Below are 25,989 nucleotides of genomic sequence, written 5' to 3'. Positions count from 1 at the left end.
AAGTGATAAAGAGAAAATATTAAAAGCTGCTGGAGAAAAAAAGACTATCACCTGCAAATGAGCCCCGATAAGGATGACTTCTGACTTCTTAACAGAAACACTTGAGGCTAGAAGGGAATGGAAAGAAATATTCAAAGTAATGTAGAACAAGAGCCTACAACCAAGACTACATTATCCAGCAAAGCTATCATTTAAAATTGAAAAAGAAATAAAAAGTTTTCCAGACAAAAAAAAAAAAAAAACAACTCAAGGAATTCACTGCAACCAAACCAAGGCTGCAAGGAATGCTAAGGGGCCTGTTGTAAACAGATCAAAGGAGAAAAAGAATATAGCAAAAGAGGAATACAGTTTTAAAGAATAAAATGGCAATAAACAATTACATATCAATAATAACTTTAAATATAAATGGATTAAATTATCCAATCAAAAGACATAGAGTAGCTGCATGGATAAGAAAACAGGACCCATACATATGCTGTCTACAAGAGACACACCTTAAAACAAAAGATGCACATAGACTGAAAATAAAAGGATGGAAACATATATTTCACACAAATAAAGCTGGGGTAGCAATACTTAGAGCAGACAAAATGGACTTTAAAACAAACACTATAGTAAGTGATAAAGAAGGTCACTACATGGCCCTGGCCAGTTGGCTCAGTGGTATAGTGTCGGCCTGGCTGGCAGGAGTCCCGGGAAGAATCAGAAAACCTAAACAGACCAATTACAACAAATAAGATTGAAACAGTTATCAAAAAACTCCCAAAAAAGAAAAGTCCTGGGCCTGATGGCTTCACAAGTGAATTCTACCAAATATTGAAAGAAGAAATAACTCCTATCCTTCTCAAGCTATTTCAAAATTTTCAAGAGGAAGAAAGACTTCCAAGCTTTTTTTATGAAGTGAGTATAATTCTGATTCCAAACCAGGCAAAGAAAACACAAAGAAAGAAAATTATAACCAATATTCCTGATGAATTTAGATGCTAAAATCCTCAACAAAATATTAGCAAATCAGATGCTGCAATATATGAAAAAAATCATACACCATGATCAAGTAGGATTTATTCTTGGGAGGCGAGGCTGGGACAATATTCGCAAATCAATCAATGTGATTCATCACATAAACAAAAGGAAGGAGAAAACCACATGATAATTTCAATAAATGCAGAAAAAGCATTTGATAAAATCCAGCACCCATTCATGATCAAAACTCTCAGCAAAGTGGGAATACAGTGAACATACCTCAACATGAGAAAGACCATCTATGACAATCCCACAGCCAACATCATACTCAATGGGCAAAAATTAAAAGCAATCCCCTTAAGATCAGGAACAAGGCAGGGGTGCCCCCTTTCACCACTCTTATTCAACATAGTCCTGGAAGTCCTAGCCACAGCAATCAGACAAAAAAAAGAAACAAAAGACATCCAAATTGGAAAAGAAGAAGTAAAGCTATCATTATTTGCAGATGATATGATATTGTATATAGAAAACCCTAAAGTCTCAGTCAAAAAACTACTAGACCTGATAAATGAATTCAGCAACGTGGCAAGATATAAAATTAATACTGAAAAATCAAGGGCATTTTTATACACTAATAATGAACTTTCAGAAAGAGAAATTAATGAAGAAATCCCCTTAACCATTGCAACCAAAAAAATAAATAATTACCTAGGAATAAATTTAACCAGGGAGATTAAAGACTTGTACTTGGAAAATTATAAAACATTGATAAAAGAAATCAGGGAAGATACAAATAAGTGGAAGCATATACCGTGCTCATGGTTAGGAAGAATAAACATCATTAAAATGTCTATATTACCCAAAGCAATTTTTAAATTCAATGCAATACTGATTAAAATTCCAATGACTTACTTCAAAGATATAGAAAACATATTCCAAAAATTTATATGGAACCAAAAGAGAACACGAATAGCCTCAGCAATCTTGAAAAGTAAGAGTAAAATGAGAGGTATCACATTTTTGGATATCAATTTATACTACAAGGCCATTGTACTCAAAACAGCGTGGTACTGGCATAAGGACAGGCATATAGATCAATGGCACAGAACTGAGAACCTAGAAATAAATGCATACTTTTATGGACAACTGATATTTGACAAAGGAGGTAAGAGCATACATTGGAGTAAAGACAGCCTCTTCAACAAATGGTGTTGGCAAAATTGGAAAGCTACCTGCAAAAAAATGAAACTAGACCACCAACTTACACCGTTCACAAAAATAAACTCAAAATGGATAAAAAAAACTTAAATGTAAGCCGTAAAACCATAAGCATCTTAGAAGAAAACATCGGCAGTAAGCTCTCTGACATTTCTCGCAGCAATATATTTGCCGATTTATCTCCACGGGCAAGTGAAATAAAAGACAGAATAAACAAATAAGACTATATCAAACTAAAGAGCTTCTGCACAGCTAAAGACAATAAGAACAGAATAAAAAGACAAACTACACAATGGGAGAATATATTTGACAATACGTCTGATAAGGGGTTAATAACCAAAATATATAAAGAACTTATAAAACTCAATACCAGGAAGACAAACAATGCAATCAAAAAATGGGCGAAAGAAATGAATAGACACTTCTCCAAAGAGGACATACAGATGGCCAATAGGCATATGAAAAAATGCTCAACATCACTAATCATTAGAGAAATGCAAATTAAAACCACGAGATTTCACCTCACAGCAGTCAGAATGGCGCTCATCAACAAAACAACACAGAATAAGTGGTGGCGAGGATGTGGAGAAAAGGGAACCCTCCTCACTGCTGGTGGGAATGCAGACTGGTGCAGCCACTGTGGAAAACAGTATGGAGATTTCTCAAAAACCTGAAAATCGAACTGCCTTTTGACCCAGCTATCCCACTTTTAGGAATATACCCCAAGGACACCATAGAACGGCTCCAAAAGGAGAAATGTACCCCCATGTTTATGGCAGCATTGTTCACAATAGCGAAGATCTGGAAACAGCCCAAGTGTCCATCAGTAGACGAGTGGATTAAAAAACTTTGTTACATATATACTATGGAATACTACTCAGCCATAAGAAATGGTGACATCAGATCCTTTACAACAACATGGATGGACCTTGATAACATTATACTGAGCGAAAGAAGTAAATCAGAAAAAACTAAAAACTATATGATTCCATACATAGGTGGGACATAAAAATGAGACTCAGAGACATGGACAAGAGTGTGGGGGTTATGGAGAGAATGGAGGAGAGGGAGGGGTTTGGGGGAGGGGCAAAAGAAAACCAGTTGGAAGGTGACGGAAGACAATTGGACTTTGGGTGATGGGAATGCAGCATAATCAAATGTCAAAGTAACCTAGAGATGTTTTCTCTGAACATATGTACCCTGATTTATCAATGTCACCCCATTAAAATTAATTTAAAAAAATTAAAAATGACACTACCTTATATCCCAGAAATTCTACTTATGGAAATATATCCAAAGAAACTCAAAACACTAATTTGATAGAATATATGCACCCTTACATACACTGCAGCATTATTTGCAATAGTCAAGATTTGGAAGCAGTGTAAGTGCCCATTTGCAGGTGAGTGGACAAAAAGCTGTGGTATATTTACACAATAGAAGACTACTTGGCTATAAAAAGGAAGGAAATCTTACATTTTGTGACAGCATGGATGGATCTGTAGAGTATTATGCTAAATAAAATAAGCCACTCAGAGAAAGACAAAAAAAAAAAAAAGGATATACACTGTAAGAATTCAAAGTAAAATTTTAAAATTAATATAGGTCTAATTCTGTGAACATTGTACATTAACTTAATTTTGATGAAGTATTAAAGTTGTAATAGAAATAAAACAAAATATGAGACAAAATTTATATAGGTAAGCCAGTGGAAGTAAGATATAAAAATGAAAGACCAAGAAACTTGTCTTTATTGAAGTTTTAATGAAGTATAAAGAGGATATTATTCTAACACAGTTGGCAACAGAAAGCTGTGGTTTTTAAAAAAAATAATTAAATTTAATAAACTGTTAAAAAGATTAAAAAGAAAGATTTTCTGCATGACACTTAATTATAAACTCTATTAGGTTAGATTATTTTCAATGAACTCTATTATAACTAGTCACCTGTCAACTAAATTTGAAGTATTTTCTTTTAATTCACAGATTATGAGAAGATTAACTGTAATTTTGAAGATGGGTTTTGTTTCTGGATCCAGGATCGAAATGATGATAATGAATGGGAAAGGGTTAAGGGAAGCACCTTTCCTCCTCTAACTGGACCAGATTTTGACCATACTTTTGGCAATGTTTCAGGTATAACTCATATTTAATTCATAAACCAAAAGGAAATGATGTGTGCTAATCATCAGTTTAAAATACAAGACAGTTTTTCAGATTATCTTGGACTAATAAATGCATTTAAATGAAAATAGTTATTAAATATTCAGGCAAGTAAAAGTGAGTGTTTCAAAATCCATATTCTTTACCCTATATATGCACAAGATGTTGAAAAGTGCACAGAGGCCATGAGAGACAAGAAGACTTGAGTTGTCATCTTAGATTTGCCACCTATCATTAATTAAGTGAATTTATGTGAAGTAATTAACTTTTCTGAACTTTGTTCTACTTTGTCTTAATTTCATTTTATGATTGTTCATTGTTAATGTATACAAATACAATTCATTTTTTATATTCATCTTGTATCCTGCAAAGTTGTTATTAGGTCTAGTAGTTTTTAAGAATTCCTTAGAATTTTCAATATACAAGGACATGCCCTCTTGATATAGAGAAAGGTATACTTCTGAGAAGCTATTTTAGTCTTTAAATATTGTTATAATAGGACACCGTAGATTGATTGACTTAAACAACAACATTTATTTTTTATAGTTTTGAAGTCCGGAAGTCCAATGTCAGGGTGCCAGCATGGTATGGTTCTGGTGAGAACCCGTTTCCTAGTTCACAGGCAGTTAGTTCTCTTATTAAGAGAAAGAGAGAGAAAATGAGAGAAGGAGAGACAGAGAGAAATTCGGGAAGGATTAGAGGAAAGAAGGAAAGAAAAGGGATGAAAAAGAAAAAAAGTACTCACCCTGTTTCTCTCTATAAGGTCACTAATCCCAGTCTGAGGCTCCAACCTCAAGACATAATTACCTCCCAAAGGCTCCATCTCCAAATAACCATCATATTGGGAATTACGGTTTCAACATATAAGTTAGGAGTGGGGTGGCCACAACCATTAAGTCCATAGCAGAAGGATTAAGGAATGGCTCATTCTAAAGCATGGTATTAAAAAAAGTGTTGTGATCTATAAGTACATTAGATATTAGAATTGGATTTTCAGTGGAAACATTAATGTTGGTGACAATAATATTTGACTGATAAAACAAGAAATCACAGGGAATTATCATGAGACAAGGAACTCATAATGAAAAAACTTGGAAGCATGCATTTATAATACTAAATCTATTCACTGAATAGAAAGTACAAATCTAGAGGTAATGTAGATATTCCAAAAAATATATATTTACAGAGGATAGAATAGAAATTTGTGCATTTAGATAATTTTCTTAAACAAAATGCCTCCTACAGTGTGATTTGTTTATGGGTTACTGATCAGAGTATGAGGAGTATGATTCAATTCAAAAAACACATATGGACAGGGACTTGAGTGAATGGGGAGAGGGAGGAGGTGGGGGAAGGGTGTAAAGAAGGTCAAAGATAAGGTGACAGAAAATGATTTGACTTTGGGTAATGGGGTTACACCCAAACAGTTCAAATGCTATACAAATGTTCACCTGAAACCTATGTACTCTTCTTGATCAATGTCTTCCTGTTGAAATTAATTTTCTAAATACATTTTTTTTAAAAAGCTCATAACAAAACCTTCCTCTAAGTACACATGATTCTAAGCATTGAGAACACAGATCATATATCACCACTTCTAAGAAGTTTGTCCAGACGTTCCAAGTTAAAATACTCCTTTAAGTTAAGGTCACCTCTTCTTTTGTTTTTCTTATTACGTGGCTTTATATTAGCTTTCTTATTTGTCTTTTCACCATTGTGTTCTTTTTAGGATCAAGAACGTTGTCCTTTTTTATCTTTAAATTCTTAGTACATTTTCGGGCCCTGGCCGGTTGGCTCAGCGGTAGACCGTTGGCCTGGCGTGCAGGAGTCCCAGGTTTGATTCCCAGCCAGGGCACACAGGAGAGGCGCCCATCTGCTTCTCCACCCCTCACCCTCTCCTTCCTTTCTGTCTCTCTCTTCCCCTCCCACAGCTGAGGCTCTATTGGAGCAAAGATGGCCTGGGCAATGAGGATGGCTCTGTGGCCTCTGCCTTGGGTGCTAGAATGGCTCTGGATGCAACACAGTGACGCCCCAGAGGGGCAGAGCATCGCCCCCTGGTGGGCATGCTGGGTGGATCCTGGTTGGGTGCATGTGGGAGTCTGTCTAACTGCCTCCCCATTTCCAGCTTCAGAAAAATGAAAAAAATAAATAAATAAAATAAAATAAATTCTTAGTACATTTTCAATGTCTGATCTAATTAATACATATATAAAATAATTTGTGAATATATGAATGTAAAACTTTGACTCAAGTAATTTCTGAATGAGTTGACAGAATGAAATTGCTAATAACGTAAAAAGAATCTGAGCATATGTGCATTATAATTTATTACACTGGGGAGCAAATTTTTTTCATTTCCTATTGCATGAGGTTTTAGAACTGTTTCTATATATCTCTGCATCACTGATTCAAATCTGAAATCTGTTTTCTGGTGCATGCTCTAGTTTTTATGCAATTGTAATTTCTTTTTGTTACAGTTAATGTCATGCATTGGTTTTTCAATTGGAGTTAAAGGGCAACGACTCTTGTATTGAACATAACCACAAGGCAATTAATGTTTTACAAACATCACTTTTACATAATTGTAGTTTCTAAATGTAAAAAATTATTATCTGATAAAAACACACTCTTATTTTGTGTTAAGATTGAATCATAGCTTCTTCAAGTTGGTAAATGTAAGAAAAGTGCTGACACCTCCTGTTATATATGTGGCTGTTACACACTTCAACGTCAAAGGCGCAATATTTCATCATTTGTGACACATACATATATTGCCTATTTTCAAGTTCCCCTTGGCAATCAAGACAAGAATTGGGCTCCTCATATTGTGTGTCATATTGTGAGGAAATGCTTCATGACTGGACAAAAGGAAAACACAAAGGAATGCCTTTTGGTATTCCCATGGATTGGCGTGAACCTAAGGACTACAGCAATGATTGTTATTTCTGTCTGATCTATACAAAGGGCATTGGCAAGAAAAATCAGCATATGATCACATATCCTAATATTCCTTCAGCAATACGACCTATCCCACAATCTGAAACACTGTCAGTTCCAGTTTTCAATGGTTTTATTTCTTCCAAGGACAAAGAAAGGGAACATGATGATCAAGTGTATTTTGATAAGATGCATGAGGAAATGGTTGTAGAATCTGAAGGGTCTTCTTTTGATGCCAAGCAGTCATTAACCCCTCAGCAGTTTAGCCAACCTGAATTGAATGACTTAGTAAGAGATTTGGGCATATCAAAGAAAGCAGCTGAATTAGTAGCCTTCAGACTTCAAGAAAAGAATGTGCCCTGGCCGGTTGGCTCAGCGGTAGAGCGTCGGCCTGGCGTGCGGGGGACCCGGGTTCGATTCTTGGCCAGGGCACATAGGAGAAGTGCCCATTTGCTTCTCCACCCCAACCCCTCCTTCCTCTCTGTCTCTCTCTTCCCCTCCCACAGCCAAGGCTCCATTGGAGCAAAGATGGCCCGGGCGCTGGGGATGGCTCCTTGGCCTCTGCCCCAGGCGCTAGAGTGGCTCTGGTCATGGCAGAGCGATGCCCCGGAGGGGCAGAGCATCGCCCCCTGGTGGGCAGAGCGTTGCCCCTGGTGGGCGTGCCGGGTGGATCCTGGTCGGGCGCATGTGGGAGTCTGTCTGACTGTCTCTCCCCTTTTCCAGCTTCAGAAAAAAAAAAAAAAAGAAAAGAATGTACTTCACTGGTCAGCTAAAGTATCCCGTTTCAGGAAGCATGAACAAATTTTTAAGGACTTTCTTTCCAAAGATAAACACTTTGTTTACTGTCATGATATCAGTAGTCTTCTCAGCCAACTAGATGTTACCACTTACAGTCCAACAAAATGGCGGCTATTTCTTGACATCTCTAAACGGAGTCTGAAATGTGTTCTCCTACACAACAGTAATGTTTATTTAGCGGTTCCAATTGGCTATTTAACTCATCTGCGAGAAGATTATAATGACATAAAAATTGTCCTGAAGTAAGAGGAGCATAACTGTATCATTTATGTGGATCTTAAAATGGTAAATTTCCTGCTAGGACAACAGAGAGGTTTCAAGAAATATCCTTGCTTTCTGTGTTTGTGGGACAGCCAAGCTCGTAAGAAATACTGGACACAGAAGGAGTGGCCGAAACATGAAGCTATGGAAGTAGGAATGTAAAATATTGTGAATGAACCTGTAGTTAATTGAGACAGGATCACTTTCCCCCACTTCACATCAAACTTGGCCTAATGAAGCAGTTTGTTCAGGCTTTGAATAGAGAAAGAGAATGTTTTCGACATATTATTTCTGCTTTTCCAGGCTTGTCTTTCGAGAAGATAAAAGCAGGTACTTTCGATGGACTTCAAATTCGAACCCTCGGAAGTGATGAAGAATTTGCCAAGAAGATGAATAAGGAGGAGAAAGCAGCATGGCAGTCTTTTGTGGCAGTTACGAAGAACTTCCTTGGCAACACAAAAGCAGAAAACTATAAACTTCTGGTTCAAAGGATGCTGTTGGCTTTCTATGACATTGGATGTAACATGAGCATTAAGATTCACTTCCTGAACAGTCACCTTGATAAGTTTCCTGAAAATCTTGGAGCTGTTAGTGATGAGCAGACCACTGCTGGAGCATCAAATGAGGTTGTCCTCAACAAGTACACAAACACAGGAGCTACAAATGCAAAGTTTTGCCTGAATTGAACTTAAATATGTTTTGCACAAATTTTATGATTAAAATAAGTGTTTTAATATGTTCTATTTTGAAATTGTAGACCAATTCTGATGCTATCATATCTTTTAGTGTATTAGTGTACTTACTGCATTATATAAATTATTATATTTTCACAAAGATGATGCCCAAGAAGACATTCTACTTCATTATGTTAAACTAACTGTTGAAAATTTTACAATAAGATGAAAACCTAAAATCTTAAATTGCAAAAGAACTGTAGCTTACAGAGAAAAAACTAATGTCAGATTTGAGATCAGCACACTCGAATTAGATAAGAACAAGTGTTTTTGTGGATGCAAGAAAAATTTTGTTTCCCAGTGTTATTATCGGCCACTTTTACAAAGATCAAGATTCTCATTTATGGTCTGACCAGGAGGTGGCTCATGGATAGAGCATCAGACAGGGAAGGAGAGGACCCAGGTTCTAAACCCCAAACTCACTGGCTTGAGCGCAGGCTCATTTGGCTTCAGCACGGGCTCACCAGCTTGAGCATGGGGTCACAGGCTTGAGTGAGGGATCATAGACTCATAGACATGATCCCATGGTCACTGTCTTGAGCCTAATGGTTGCTTGAAGCCTAAAGTAGCTAGCTTAAGCCCAAGGTTACTAGCTTGAGCAAAGGGTCACTCACTCAGCTGTAGCCCCTAGTCAAGGCAAATATGAGAACGCAATCACTGAACTAAGGTGCTGCAAAAAAGAATTGATGCTTCTCATCTCTCTCCCTTCCTGTCTATCTGCCCCTGTCTGTCCCTCTCTCTGTCTCTCTCTCTCTGTTTCTTTCACACACACACACACACACACACACACATACACACACACACACAAGATTCTCATTTTTGTAACTCGTAAAGTAAATGAGTGATTTAATGTCAAATGTGAGTTACATCTAGTAAGAGACATTAAAGAGTTAATTTTTTTTTCAGGGCAGAAATGTATCTGACTAATCCATATTTTTTTAAACAATGGCATCCCAAAAATAACACAATGTTATACATTGTACTTTTTCAACTTGAGGAAAATATTTCTTAAAAGAAAATAATTACTTTTAATTTATTTTTATACTCTTCATTAAGAGCCCCATTCAAGATATTCTATTCCTTTATTCAAGAAAATATTTCTGGGTCCCAGGCCCTATTCAAGCACTCAAAATATATCTGTGAACAAAATAAACCAGCTTTTCTGCCATGATAGAACACATTCTAGCAAAGAAAAACAGAAAGAAGCCATATGCATGACAAGTAATTACATTTTGGGGGTATATTAAAGGTGAATGAGTATTCCAGGAAAAATGTAGAGTTTGAGCAATAAGAAAGGCATGTATTGAAGTACTCTATCAAATGAAAATAGGGTGATCAGGTTAGGGCTCATTGGAAAATAATGACATTTGAATCAGAACTTTAAGGAATTTAAGGAATTGGAAATATAGATTTATCTCAGACAAAGGGAACAAAACAAGCATTGGCTCTACAGGGAGCATGCCTGACTTGTCTGGAAAAAAGCCAGGAAGCCAACCAGCATGGATAGAGTCATGTAAATAAGCCATTAGGGTCCAGGTAATAATGGGTCTTCTATGGTTTGGGCTTTTTTACTCAGTGATATGAGAAGCTATGGAAGATTCTTGAGCAAAAACATGATAAGAGTCACACTAACTGGTAGGATAGTTTCTGGAAGGGCATCGGTGTTGTCATCAAGATGAATGGAAGGTTATTCCCTGAGCCAGAGAAGAGAACATAGGATTATCAGATTATAGGGAGCAGATGTAGTGAGAAAAAGGTCAGATTCTGTATAAAATCTGAAAGTTAATGAATCCTTCTAAATGAGTTACCAGTGTGGACCTATGAATAAAAATATATACATACTTTGCATAAATAGCCAATCCTGTTAAATCAAACATGTTTAGTATAAAAAAATATGACATTCACAGTCTTAATTAATCTTCTTTGAATAAATTATTTCCCAGAGCTTTATCTTCCATGAATAAATTTGTAATCTACACACCTAAAGACTAACTCCAAAGTGATAATCACTATGGTCCTCTAAGAAGACTGACCTGAAACAGTAAAAAAATTTGACCATCTTTTTCCTTTACTGTAATAAAAAAATATCTTTTTTTTTAAAGAATGTACCACACTGAACTAGAGTAGGAAGTATAGGAAGCATTTATAGCTGCAGCTATTCATGATGACAGGTATCTTTATATGTGTTTGAAATATTTGATGTTCAAATTATCATTTTTGGTTTTTATGTCATCAGAATAAGAGATGAAATAATTTCACTGATATTTGAGGAATGTAAGTACATTACAGGAGGCAAATGATTTCAGCTTGCCAACAGATTAAATAACTAAATAAATAAAATAAAACTGACCAAAGTGTAGCAGGTTAAATGTCTGGTGGAGGTTTTAAACAGCTGGGTCAGAAATAGAGTCTCAGGACAAACCATGTAGAGGGAGTTATTTAACGTGAGACCAATCAGAGCTATTCAGGGCCCACCAGAGGCGCGTAATGAGAATGGGTGACAGGTCTTAATAGGTTTCTCTAACTCTGGTACCAGTGATTTTATAATCTATCAGTCATTTCCCCCCAGGGGCGTTTTTCTTCCAACCTGCTTTTTTTTTTTTTTTTATGTTGGAACATACTACCTCTGAAATGGAAGAGAATTAAATCTCTCCTGTTTTGTGTTCCCCTTATCCATCCAGGGGTTTTGTTCTTTGCCTTTACTCTAAAGCAGGGGTCTCAAACTTGCGGCCCGCCGAACAATTTTGTGCGGCCCGCAGACTAATCCATGAATTTCAAAATATTTTGGATAAAATTAAGTAAGCCTAGGGGCCTACTTGTATTTTTTCATTTCTCTAGCATCCTAGCTAGATATTAGCTTAGTTAACAGCAGTTGTGATGCGAACTACAGTTTCTGGTCGTTTTGTGACACTGAGTAAACTGCATGTACGATTGTGCTTGTTGTACTGATTTTTTTTTTTGTTTTCAACTGCAGTGAGAAAAGTGTTGCATAACAGTTGCCTTTTGTAGACCTAGTGCGGCCCGCCGAACGGCTGTGATCTTGCTCTGCGGCCCACATGCTGAGTTGAGTTTGAGACCCCTGCTCTAAAGGAAAGGATAGTAAATGAAACAGATAAACTTTGAATTAGCATTCCTTTAGGGATGAACATCTAAGTCTCTTAACTTGTTAAATTCTGAAGTGCTTGCTTCCTCCTGGTGGAACAGCAGCTTCTAACTTTCTGCACTGTACCTCTTAGATGCAAAGAGAATTGAAGGAGATCGTGCAATGTCTTGGAGTGCTCAGAAATAACCCATTTATTCAGAACATTCAGGGTAAATGAGATTAGTAACATGTGAACACTTACTTCAAAAGTGTAGAGGTCACTGAAGGGCTGGACAAACCAAAGGAAAATTTTTTAATTGGTCTTTCTCAATGAAATCATTATTGCTTCTAATGCTTGGAGGTTAGCATAGTGTGGTAGTAAAGATCATTAAAATAGAGACCTGGAAATCTTAGCTAGGTTTAAATCTCAGCTCTGCCATTTCAACAAGTTATCTGTCTTCTCTCTTGTGCCTCAGTTCTCTCATCTGGACAGTGGCATTGATAATAGAATGACTTTAGAGGCCTGTTATGAACATTAAATTGATTATTATGTTATAAAAATAGAACAATGCCTGGAACATAAAATGTGCTATATAAATTTTGTAATTATAACAATTTCTTTTCATGCCACAAGTATTCAACAGACACAAATTGGTTTTGATACTGTTCTAAGAAGTGTGCTGGGGAGGAAAATACTAGTTATCGTTTTTAATTTTCAAAAATATATTAAGTCATTTATGTATCTGCATTTCATTTAGTATATAAAGTTTTGATAAAATTTGTATAACTCCAGTGTTTTTAAAGTAATTATCTTTATTTCCTTATGTTTCCTTTGATGTTGAATTTTAGAAAATAATATCACTTTCTAATATTGATAGAATCTATATTTGTATTACTCTCCAATCTAAACTTTCAATATTTATCTATTAGTTCAGTTGGATTAACATATGCACTCACAACTTAGAGTCATTTATATCAGCCTATTTTTTCTTGAGAGGGAACTTTAAGTTTCCAGAAAATTCCACTCTCTTCAGTTGCTGCTGTCTCTACATCAAGATCAGCACTTTTTCTCTTTAATCAGAAACTTGAATGAGAGAGGTTAGAGTCAGTTCATGGAGAAATAAGCAGAAAAGAGAGGTAGAAGTATGTTGTAAGAAAAGCTTATGCTTCAAGAAGGAGGTTCACTGTGTGCTTAAATTAACAAAATGTATTCGATTTTCTGGGGTAAACTGACTCAGAGGTTAATTCCAAGAGCTCTCAAAGACATTCAAGAAAGTCAAAGAATTTTAAAAGAAATTACTATTAGGCATAAAAACTTTTGGGAGAAAGAGTGGAAGGACAGAAAAACAGAAAAAAAGGTTATAAATTTTCTGGGTCTTAAAAATTTTAAATAATCTTATTTTTTAGATGTGCTTCATGTAAACAGATTCATTGTAAAAGCTATGACTGGAAATAATATTGAAGCCATAACACAGAAGACCCAAACATCAGAGTGAATTTGTACTTGGTTTAGTAGGAAATAACGAGAAGGTAAAAGATGTTGAGTAAGGAACCAATTAGATTATGCAGAAGCAGGCATTATTCAGCAATGATGTAGGTGAAAAAATTTTTAGAGCCTGACCTGTGGTGGCACAGTGGATAAAGCGTCAACCTGGAATGCTGAGGTCGCCGGTTCAAAACCCTGGGCTTGCCTGGTCAAGGCACATATGGGAGTTGATGCTTCCTGCTCCTCTCCCCTTCTCTCTCTCTCTCTCTCTCTCTCTCTCTCTCTCGCCTCTCTAAAAATTAATAAAAGTAAAAAATAAAAAAATAAAAAAAATTTTTAGAGAGAGAGAACTAGGACAAAGACAGACATGGAAATAAATAGTAATCATGATGGTTTGACTTAAGTCAGAGACCTAATAATTAAAATGTTCCTACTTCTCCACCTGGTGAGATACTCCAATAGAAATACCGTGTGGACTTACAGTTTCCATTCTCTGAATTGGTGTTTTTCAACTGCCGTCCATGAACTGGTGCCAGTCCCCAAGAAATTTTATGCCTGTCCACAAAGAATTAACCACCTTGATGGTGTTTGCAGATTGCAGGCCTAATGATCTTAAGTGAATTCACTTATATTCAAGGTAATTTCTGCCTTAGCAGTCCCTGAAATGATTTTCTTATTTTTGCTGGTTCCCAGTGTAAAAAGGTTGTAAACAACTGCTCTAAATGGAACCAACTCAATTTACAACTGAGAGTTTACCAAATGGCGAAATAAGCCATTATTGTGTCATATTAAAATTATTGTCAGCAAAAGGGATGGGGATGGGTAATCAAGAAGACAAGAAAGGCATAATAGTGGCCTTTAAGTATTTGCAGAGCTGACAAATTTATCTTATCTTTAATGGGTCCAGGAGGGAAAATAAGAAACAACAGGTTTACAATAATTTACTATTTAAAAATAAGAGGTTTACTAATTATGTTGAACTGGAGTGGGCTGTCTTGTAATGTAATAATTCTTGCAGCATTTGACCTGTGCTAAGCAGAGGTCACATGACCCCTACAGGCAAAATGTTGTAGAGAAAATATAAGGACAATTGGGTAGTTGGACTATGTAAATTTTTATGTAAACTACAATTCTCTACTTTTAAAATTTATAATTTTATAAAGAATTTCCTTTTTTCTTAATTTGTTAACTAATGAATTTAAATATTATCACAGAATTATTACCTTGATATAGATTATATTCCAAAATATATAATTCTATATGGCATTTACTATGCTTATTTTAACATTTTTATTTATGCAAAATTTATAAGGTACTATGGGCTACGTAATTATGTTTTATCTGGGCAATTATATAACATTTATAACATCATGATATCTTAATCACACTAAAATGTCCTAATATATTGCTGCTTAATAAGTAAACAATAGATTAAAAATATTTAAAATCATAACAAATTGACTATGAACAAAGCCAGACATAAATAAAAGCACAATGTGTATTTATATTATATAATTTCAGCTAAATAGAAATATTTCTGAACTGGCTAAATATGTCAGTACTTAATTTTGGTATTCGGTAGTTTTTAATTATTTCTTCCTTAACTATATTCTAAGCAACTAAATGTAAGGTCAACTCAAAAGGATTTGGGAGTTAGGCATTTAGAGAGTGAATTCTTAAATATCTCTTCTATTTCTATGCTACTTTTGTTAATAAGTTTAATAATGAAACATTAAGTATATAGATAAAATAAGTATGCATGAACTATTATAGCATTATATGAAATATAAGCAATGTGTTAAAAACATAAAATGTTAAACACACATTCTTTTCTATTTTATATTTTGTAATCTAATTGCAAAGAATGCAAGCATATTGTATTTATTAAGATATTTGACCAGAATTTCACCTTGATAAAATAATTTTTTATTCTGAACAGTTTTTGTCTCCCTGGTCTAAATATGCTATGATAGATCTATAGGCAGTTCTACTAGCATTTTTCTTTATGTATTGTCCTTACTCTGTGTGTTATAAATAAATGTTTCAATATTGTATACAACATTGCCTATAAACAAGTATGTTGGAAAGCATAAGAGAGAAGATGCTGGATTTCAAATAAACATCAAATTTTAGTATTTTATAAAGAATAACATTTCAATAAAATTTGGTTTTTCTAATATTTTATCATTTTATATTTTGTTACATGATTCTTATTTTCTGTCATAATGTATAAGCTGCAAACTAAGAATAAAAAAATTTAATACCCCTAAGAAAATGTTCAAAGTGTTCCGCCCCAATAACTTCTCCCACACTAAATTATTCAAACTATTGGTTGGAATAATAAATTTCATATCAGAGAGCACATTATTATTTAGAAAGCTTTTACGTGGATTAGCATGTTACCTGCTTTGATTTGATTAGTCATCATTCAAAGTGATATGGAAGATGAAACCATTATAAAATTAAGTAACTTATTTAGAGAAATGCAGTATAGTCAATGGAATAAAAAATGACCATCTTTGAAACTCTTAACTTTGTCTTCAAATCTGTATTTAAATATTTTCACGTATCAGGAGTTATTCCACCAGTATATCTAATCCCCTTCAATGGATGATTGTCTCTAAAAAGTGAAATGATTAAAACCTTTTATAAATGGAAATCAAAGTGGCATTTGAACATGATAATATGATCAAACAATCATATGGAACCAATAAGTCAAAGTTTGTTGTACTCTCAGTAGTGCTCCAGTTTTGTTTTTTTTTTTTTTTGTTTGTTTTAATGAGACAAAGAGAGAGACAGACAGGGACAAATAGGCAGGAAGGGAGAGAGATGAGAAGCATCGATTTTTTTTTGCGGCATTTTAGTTATTCATTGATTGATTGTTCATTGATGGCTTTCTTATACGTGCTTTGATGGGGTGGGGGGGCTTTAGCAACATGTGACCCCTTGCTCAAGCCAGTGAACTTGGGCTTAAACTGGTTACCCTTGCTCAAACCAAATGAGCCCGCACTCAAGCTGGTGACCTTGGGGTTTCAAACCTAGATCCTCTGCGTCCCAGGCCAGCCAATGTTCTATCCACTGTGCCACTGCCTAGTCAGGCAGCAGTGCTCCAGTTTAAGGGGTTTTTTTCATCAACTGGGAGCTAGAGTTGAGATGTGATTTTCCTAAATAACATACCTTATGCCAGAGACATCACCTTCTGGGTTTCAGTCTAGTATCCTTTCCTCTCTACCTAAATTTATTTTCTTATATTTCACCTAAAAGTTGTTTTTTTTCTGCTTATGAATATCTCACATATTGAAAATGCTAATGATTAATTGAAGTAAAACTTTTTTTGTTGTTTTCACAGGATTTTACATTTCCACCCCAACTGGACCAGGAGGGAGATGGGAAAGAGTAGAACTTTCAAGCCTCCCTTTGAGCCCCACTGTGGAACCCATCTGCCTTAGTTTCTGGTATGTTGTAGGCACATGTTAAATACCATATTATTCAATGAGTAACGTATCTTTTCTCATGGTGCCAAACTCTGATTTCACTATGATGATATCTCAAGTTTTAATGAACTTGCCATTACTTTTCAAATTGATAAAGAAGTAAAATGTTGGGGGACTTCCTGCCCCGTCTCCAGCAACTCCCTTAACCCAAGGAAACAGCAAGTATTTCAAAGACACCATAAGCTATAGAAGAACCAATAAATGTCTTTGTTCTAATGTTTAGAAATTCAATAATTTTTGCTTGTTTCCAAACTAGGTATTACATGTATGGTGAAAATGTCTATAAATTAAGCATTAATATCAGCAGTTACCAAAACATGGAGAAGATAATTTTCCAAAAGGAAGGAAATTATGGGAAAAATTGGAATTATGGACAAGTAACAATAAATGAAACCATAGAATTTCAGGTTGGCAAAATATTTTGTGTTTTATTATTATGTATATGTATTCTAAAAATAGTGATACAATTATAGTTTATGGTAATCTAATGAAAAAAAATAGTTTATTTCCTAAATACAGCCAAGTCATTTTCTCTACTTTCATAATCTATCTTCTTTTAAAAAAACTTTAAGTGTTTCTATTTTTATTTATTCATTAACTCATTAAAAACCATTTATTGAAGGACAGTTATGAGTACTACGAATGTTCATGTACGTCCTCACTCAAAGAGTTAACAAAAGACTCACTACTCAAAAAGTTAAAAGTGTCATAAAACCTTGGAAACCTGTAGGATATTTTAGGTTTGTTTGTTGGGGGGGGGGTGTTGCAATTTTTTTAGCACAATCTGTGTCCTCCTATGCCCTTGCCTGCCTAACTAAGACTTTCAATTTTTTACAAACACCACCTAGATCAGCCCAGCATTTTCTAGGCAATATCTTTTCTTATTAGAACATCCATACCTACTGGTATTCATCTATGCCATCCTACTCTGACTTTATCTCCATTCATTTCCTTTAGAAACAAATTCCATGAGCTGTATCACTGGGAAATCTCCAATCATTTATTTCACATTAGGGTGAATTAATTTTGCAGATAACAGTTTAATGTGTTCAGTTCTTAAGGGTGTTTGCAATTAAAATATAGGGTAGTAAAGGCTAATAATTTGACCAAATTGACAGTGTTTTAATTGGGTAACTTCAGACAAGAAAGTGTAACTTCCAGGCAGTCTGTTTGGGGATAGATATTGTCATCAGAAGCTTCAGTTTTTTCCTATGACTTTGTATAAAGCAAGCGATAATCATCTGTATTTCTCTGATCTTCAGATTCTATGCTTTAATTCTGTGAAGTTTGGTTTTTGTTGTGGTTGTCTTTTTATCCCATGTTTGAGTGTTTCCTGATAATTCAAGGAAGGGTAAAAGAAATGGGGCCTCAAGGGAAGGCAGAGATAGCAGAAGCAGGAAAGGAAGTAAGTACTGCAGTGGTCAAATCTGACTCAACTCACTGAGCATGTTTTGTTTTGTTTTGTTTTGTTTCTTTTAAGTAATAAAACAGGAACAATTTTTTCAAAGTTAGCTCATTAAGCAGAGTGAGAGCGTTAAATTCTAAAAATGTTTTGATCGTTTTTTTTTTTCTGAAGCTGGAAACGGGGAGGCAGTCAGACTCCCGCATGCGCCTGACTGGGATCCACCCTGCACGACCACTAGGGGGCGATGCTCTGCCCATCCAGGGCGTCGCTCTGTCAGGACCAGAGCCACTCCAGCACCCAGGGCAGAGGCCAAGGAGCCATCCCCAGCGCCCGGGGCCATCTTTTGCTCCAATGGAGCCTCGGCTGCGGGAGGGGAAGAGAGAGACAGAGAGGAAGGAGAGGGGGAGGGGTGGAGAAGCAGATGGGCGCCTCTCCTGTGTGCCCTGGCCGGGAATCGATCCCAGGACTTCCACACACCAGGCCGACGCTCCACCACTGAGCCAACCAGCCAGGGCCTAAATGTTTTGATCTTGGTTTTGCCACTTTATTATGAAATCTTGCACTAATCATGTTAATTTTTAAAAAATTTATCTTGTATTACATGAAAGAGAAAAAAAAATAATCCTTTTTTGGAATAATGCCTGGCATAAAGTAGGTGGAATGAATGAACACATGAATGTATATATAAAATTCATGACTGTGTAATAATGTTGGAAATATTAAATAAGATAATGTATATATGACATGTGCCTAGCATAGCAATGAGTAGAAAACATACTCAGTTTCTTTCTTTTCTGTCCTACACAGTAGAGGATTCAGAAAAGTCCAGCTAAAAATATTCACTATCCCTAGAAACTTAGTATGTTTCATATGGCCCTAGACTTTTCTCACAAGTCTGGGTCTGTGTTGTTTTGTTATCACCCTCACAAAGTATCTCACACCAGCTCTCCAAGGGAACTATAACCTGTACCAGTTGGCCCTAAATTATCATAATTTCCCCTGCCCCCCTCTCCTCCAATTTAAATGATCTAATCACTATATATTCTCTTCGGGGCTTACATGCTCTGAGAAGGCAGACAGCTACCAGGATTTCTAACATTGCTGCGGGAGAATGTAGAAGAAATTTCCTTGCCCCTGTCAGACATTATATGTGCACGACAGATAATGGAGTATGACAGCATCTTCAGAGAGAGGCAGAGACAAACTGTGGCAATATTGGCTAACTCAGAAGGAAGACATTATTGAAAATTTAGGTTAGTGTGAACACTAAACACAGGAGGTGGGCTCAGCAGAAGGATCTTGAGAAACATCAGTCTTTCCCTGTGCAGTTAGTAACTTGTTCTCAGATGTTTGAAGATGGCGGTATTGATTCTCCAGAGAGTACTGGGCCACAAGAAGAATCAAATTAGGGAATATTAGAGTAGAATAACTTAATATGCTTCTATGCATTGCAGGTTTCTTTTAATGCTTTTAAAAACAAGCTCCTGAGTGATATAGCATTGGATGACATTAGCTTAACAAGTGGAATTTGCAATGCAAGTCTTTATCCAGAACCAACTTTGGTCCCAACTCCTCCACCAGAACTTCCTAGTAAGTAACCTTAACACATATTTTCATTAATTAAGTCATTAATATTTTCAGGTAGATAATTTTTTTGGCTTATTTCCTTATCTCAGTCTAATATTTTTTCACTGGAAATCAAAGATTTAAAATATAAGTATATTAGAAGCCAGTAAAATATTATATGTTATATACCTAAACCCAGAATGAGAATCACTCAGTACATTCTTTTTTTTTTTTTGTATTTTTCTGAAGTTGGAAACGGGGAGGCAGTCAGACAGACTCCTGCATGCTCCCGACCGGGATCCACCAGCACGCCCACCAGGGGGCGATGCTCTGCCCATCTGGGGTGTTGCTCTGTTGCAACCAGAGCCATTCTAGCACCTGAAGCAGAGGCCATGGAGCCATCCTCAGCACCCGGGCCAACTTTGTTCCAGTGGAGCCTTGACTGTGGAAGGGGTAGAGAGAGACAGAGAGGAAAGAGAGGGAGAGGGGTGAAGAAGCAGATGGGTGCTTCTCCTGTGTGCCCTGGCCAGGAATCGAACCCAGTACTCCTACACGCCAGGCCGACACTCTACCACTGAGCCAACTGGCCAGGGCCTCAGTACATTCTTACACATCATATTTATTACAATTTTAGTGATTTTTCATTTTTAAAATGAAGGTGCTAATATTTATTTTGTTTTCATTAGAATATAAACTAATTCTGTATTGGCCATGTAACATGGCCTATAGTCTTTGTGAAAGAAGCATTGATTCTCAAAGCTTTCTTAAGGAGTAATATTAAGATTCCAAGAAGAATTTGGTTGAGCCAGAAACCCACCCAACCCATTTCCAGAATAATTTAGTAATAATGATTGGGCCTGGACTTTAAATATACAGACCTAGATGACCCAAAAGAGTTTTGTCCTGAAGTGGTGACTCCTTAAAGCCTTGCAATATGCTCCCTTCACGGAGACACTAACATGTCGCTGTTAAGCAGTGACCAGAGTTTCCAGTGTCCCATGGGTTCTTTCACTCAAAAGAATAATATAGAGCCTGAGTCTCCCTGTGTTCTGAAGTTAAATTAGAAACACAACATTTCAGAAGCAAAAGGACATCATTGTTCATCCTATCTATGTGAGAGGAGACAATGACTTCATATCACATTCAGATGATAGGATTTGACAGAAAAACCACAATGATACTGATATTAAACACTCACTGTCCTTTCATTGGAATGTTTTCACTGCATTGTAGCTTCTCCTGCGAAGACTTCCCTCTTGTCTTTGAAGCATGGTGGCTGGAAGCTGACCTGGCTCTGCAGCTTCTCTGTGCCAAACTCTATGGATGCTTTTGCTCTGTCAGCGAGCTGAGCTTATGACAAGCACTTTCTCCAGGTCCCATTTCCTTCCAAGCACACTTGAAACTTCCCATATTCACATCAGCAAGTCAGTTGGGAAAATTATCCAACTTTGGTCCTACTTCCAAAACTATATATTCTCCTGCTTTCCAATCCTTAAGTAAAAAAAAAAAAAAAAAAGAAAACAGATTTTTTTAGATGAGTTGTGTTAACTCAAAAGCTCTAAAGATAAATGACCAGTGTTTGAAAACACATAACAAATGAGCTGCTGTTAAGATGAGGGTAGCATGAACATTATCATACTGCTCTCATGGGACCATTTCCCACCAAAATGCTAATTTATAATTACTGTCTTATGCATCAACATATTGAGATGCTAGTAGTGGTTGTACATAAAGTCCTCAATATTTCAAATATTCATTCAAATTTTATAAATATCTGCTATGTACAAGATACCACATGAGAAATGGAAGATATATAACATTAACAATGGGTACATGAAAAGATGAATAAATATAATTTATATGAATAAATACTAAAAGCAATATATAATTACATGTCCCTAAAAGTAATAAATGAAAGAAGTAAATGATAGAGGACTTTAGAGAAGACCAACTGACTGGAGAAGACTTTAAAGAAGCATTAAGTTTAAGAGGCCAAATACAGGAAAGTACCACACATTCAAATTTAATTATATTGGCCACAAACATGTATCAAGAAGTGAATTTTTTGGCTCTGGCCAGATAGCTCAATGGTAGTGCATCAGTCACAGGGGTCTCAAACTCAACTCAGCATGTGGGCCGCAGAGCAAGATCACAGCCGTTCGGTGGGCCGCACTTGGTCTAAAAAAGGCAACTATTACGCAACACTTTTCTCACTGCAGTTGAAAACAAAAAAAAAATCAGTACAACAAGCACAATCATACATGCAGTTTACTGTGGGCTGCGAGTTTGAGACCCCTGGTTAGAATGTGGAAGTTCTGGGTTCAATTCCTGGTCAGGGCACACAGGAGAAGCGACCACCTGCTTCTCCTGACCTGCTCCCCCATCTCTTTTTTTTTTCTCTTCTGCTCCCCCATCTCTTTTTTTTTTCTCTTCTGCAGCTATGATTCGACTGGTTCAAGCGCATCAAGTGCTGAGAATGGCTCTATGGCCTGGCTTCAGGCCCTATAATAGCTTGGTTACCAAGAAATGGAGCAGCGGCCCAGACAGGCAAAGCATCACCTAATGGGGGCTTACCAGGTGGATCCCAGTCAGGGCACATGTGGGAGTCTGTCTCTGCCTCCTTGTCTCTTACTTAATAATAATAATAATAATAATAATAAATAAGTGAATTTCTTGACACCAAACTCTGGGTCTATTTCACCTTTGTTTCATGAATGTCTGACTGGTCATTGATATTACATAATAAATGGATTATGAAGAAAAATTATTTTATTTTATTAGATATGAACTTAACCTCCCTCTCTCTTGCTCCTTCTCATCTGTATATTTTTCTTGAGATTATGAACTTGTGTGTGTGTGTGTTTTTCTGAAGTGAGAAGCAGGTAGGCAGAGAGACAGACTCCTGCATTGCCCTACCAGTATCCACCCAGCATGCCCACCAGGGGGCATGCTGAGGCATTGCTCCGTTGCCACCAGAACCATTCTAGCGCCTGAGGCGGAGGCCATGGAGCCGTCCTCAGTGCCCAGGACAACTTTGATCCAATGAAGCATTGGCTGCGGGAGGGGTAGAGAGAGATAGGGAGAAAAGGAGGGGTGAAGAAGCAGATGGGCGCCTCTCCTGTGTGCCCTGGCCGGGAATCAAACAGGGACTTGCACACATTGAGCCAATGCTCTACAACTGAGCAAACTGGCCAGGACCTTGCAATATGAATATTTTTGCCAAACAAAATTTGATACAGAACTAAAGCTTGGAAATAATGATGGAGATGAAAGTGGGAAAAATATCATCATGAATACAATTATTTGGGTCTTGTAATATTGTTTAAAAATTATTGCCTCACTTTATTTTGTGTAGATATCTTGCACCCTACCTGCTTATTGTCTGAAATATTTTGTGCAGAAACAAAAAGCATTATAATTATTAAAATCACTGCAGGTTTGATAAATAATTCTTATGGAAACCATGTATTAGGAATATCTTGCTATTTTGACATTAGAATTATTTAAAACAATAGTTTCTTTGTAATCCTTTCTGCCAGCATGTTCTTCTATTTACCAGTATGTGGTCAAAAAGAAGAATTTTCTAAGTGTAAGAAATATAGTCATAGGTTTGATATTTTAAAAGTAGCAAAATCTCATTCCCTAAAATAAATATTTGAGATAATCTTTGTATATAATATCTTACATATAAATATAACTTTAAATATTATTTCTCATTTTAAAACTGTATCTATATAATCTATACAGTCCTCATATCTATTTCATTCAGAAAGAAAGATAACACCTCAATGTCAAGGAAGTATGATATCCCTGCGTATTTTAACAATAAAGAAATTATAAAGGTAGAATAACCCATCTGATTTTAAAATATAAACTTCAGAATTTTCCCAGAGTGTACTTGTTCCAGTTTGCAAATGTTTCACTTCAAGGCAATATTTAGCACAGCAGAAAATGTTAATTACCATCAAATGCATTCTGAACAATTTCAATCCAATGCCATTTGCAGTTGGTTCAATGAAATTCTTGTTTGAGCTGAGCTTTCCTCATTCCAGATGACTGATTTGTTTAAGCAGAAATACAAGAAATTCTTGGACAACTGACTAATAACCTTCTTTTAGCTCTTATTGAGCATTTAAATAAGAAAAGAATGCCAGACAAGTAACTGACTAGAACAGACCATTTTCCTCCCTTGTTTCTAGGGATCCATGTTGAGCTTAGTCAAGCTAAATGTAAGTTCAGTTTTCATAACCGCAGGAATTCTTCCATTTTGATTTCAGTCGCACTACATTGTTGCCTTAAGACAATGGCACAAATCATTTAAGTATGGAGATTGTATTGAGAACAATTTAAAAAGAAAATATTTTATTACACAAACATCTTGCCAATTTGGAGCACAATTGGGGTGATCCATAAGACACCTACAATAGAATAGGAATGTACAAAAAGAAACCCACTTTTTAGTCCCTTGGCTTATTCCTTTGGCTGTTATAAGTAAATAAGATAAAAAAGGACAAACATAGTTTTAGCTATTTTAATAATCATGCATTATTTCTACGGTTGTCTTCTATTTGGTCATTCTTAGGCCATTTTCCATTTCCAAAGAAAAAATTAAAGTTAATTTGCAAAGTTTTGTATGTATGATATTATACTGAGAGCTAAAAGAGTCTAACTTCGGTTTTTCATGTAAGAATGAATCAGTAGTCATCGACCTCTCTTGCAGTTGTTGGCTATATTGCAGCAGAACTGCTTGCTTTTCATATTATTATTAGTGTGACTTGATATTCAAACCCCTAGAGAATGATATATTAAGTTTACTCATGTATTTCTGTATCAATATGTTTGTAGTTGCTTTATTTTTGTATCTTTTTACCTTTAAAACTAATAGCCTATTTATGACAGCTATCATTGGCTACATTGCTATTAATTACAAATACAACTTAAGCCACAAGAAATAAACATTTGAAATTTATTGTCATAAATTCAGTAAAAATATTGCCATCCTGATTGGACATTATAACCTGTTAATAGAAATATAAATTTTCATATGCTGGTCACAGATTTTGATGAAAGAGTTTATGTTATAAACTAAATTTCAAAAATGTTTTTCATATTACTATACAACTATGTATTATTATGATAATAATTTTTGTTTTACCAAATATCTTTCATTGGAACCCTTTTATCACAAATGAAAACTGGGTTCTCCTGCTTTTCACCACATAATAAATACCTCCACATTGACACACATCTCATAGATGCCAGAGACCCCAAAAGGCACAGTAAGAAATTAATCAGAATGCAAATCTTTGAGAGAACAGCTCCAAGAAAAGAAAATGAAATGAAATGAAAGAATTTAATAACTGTAAATGAATAGAGTTCCTTGTCCTGGACAGGTTATTTAACTCTCTTCTTCTGAGTGGAAATGGTTTACCTAATAATATAGCATGACTGTGATATCCAGAATTACATTTCATGAGGCTTTGGCTCCTCTATTAAGAAGCACATGCTACATTTCCATTATAGTAACAGCACCATTCAAATAAATCCTGTCATCAAATGTAGACTGGCTAAAGGGCTTATGTCAATTCCCTACACTCAGTTCTATTCAGAGTAATTGATATTTCTTATCAAGATCAGAGCTACATCTTACTGGTTAGTTATTTTATATGAAATTATATTTTAAATGCATTTCAAAAGTACTTCTACAGCGGTAGAGCGTCGGCCTGGCGTGCGGGGGACCCGGGTTCGATTCCCGGCCAGGGCACATAGGAGAAGCGCCCATTTGCTTCTCCACCCCCCCCCCCCTTCCTCTCTGTCTCTCTCTTCCCCTCCCACAGCCAAGGCTCCATTGGAGCAAAGATGGCCCGGGTGCTGGGGATGGCT

General features: G+C 36.1%; 1 protein-coding gene across 4 annotated transcripts in view; it reads left to right on the top strand.

Annotated features, from left to right (window-relative positions):
- The window catches only part of TMPRSS15 (transmembrane serine protease 15), a 163,665-nt gene that overhangs the window by 52,862 nt on the left and 84,814 nt on the right, over positions 1-25,989 (top strand). For all 4 annotated transcript variants that reach the window (XM_066365895.1, XM_066365892.1, XM_066365893.1 and 1 more), the window contains 4 exons: positions 4,167-4,316; positions 16,991-17,096; positions 17,392-17,542; positions 19,995-20,130. In XM_066365895.1, the coding sequence (XP_066221992.1) occupies positions 4,167-4,316; positions 16,991-17,096; positions 17,392-17,542; positions 19,995-20,130 (543 nt within the window). The remainder of the gene's footprint in view (positions 1-4,166; positions 4,317-16,990; positions 17,097-17,391; positions 17,543-19,994; positions 20,131-25,989) is intronic.

The sequence above is a fragment of the Saccopteryx leptura genome, chromosome 2 (genome assembly GCF_036850995.1).
Source record: "Saccopteryx leptura isolate mSacLep1 chromosome 2, mSacLep1_pri_phased_curated, whole genome shotgun sequence".
Lineage (NCBI taxonomy): Eukaryota > Metazoa > Chordata > Mammalia > Chiroptera > Emballonuridae > Saccopteryx > Saccopteryx leptura.
The sequence above is the reverse complement of the archived record's forward strand: the minus strand, read 5'-3'. Positions and strand labels throughout refer to the sequence as shown.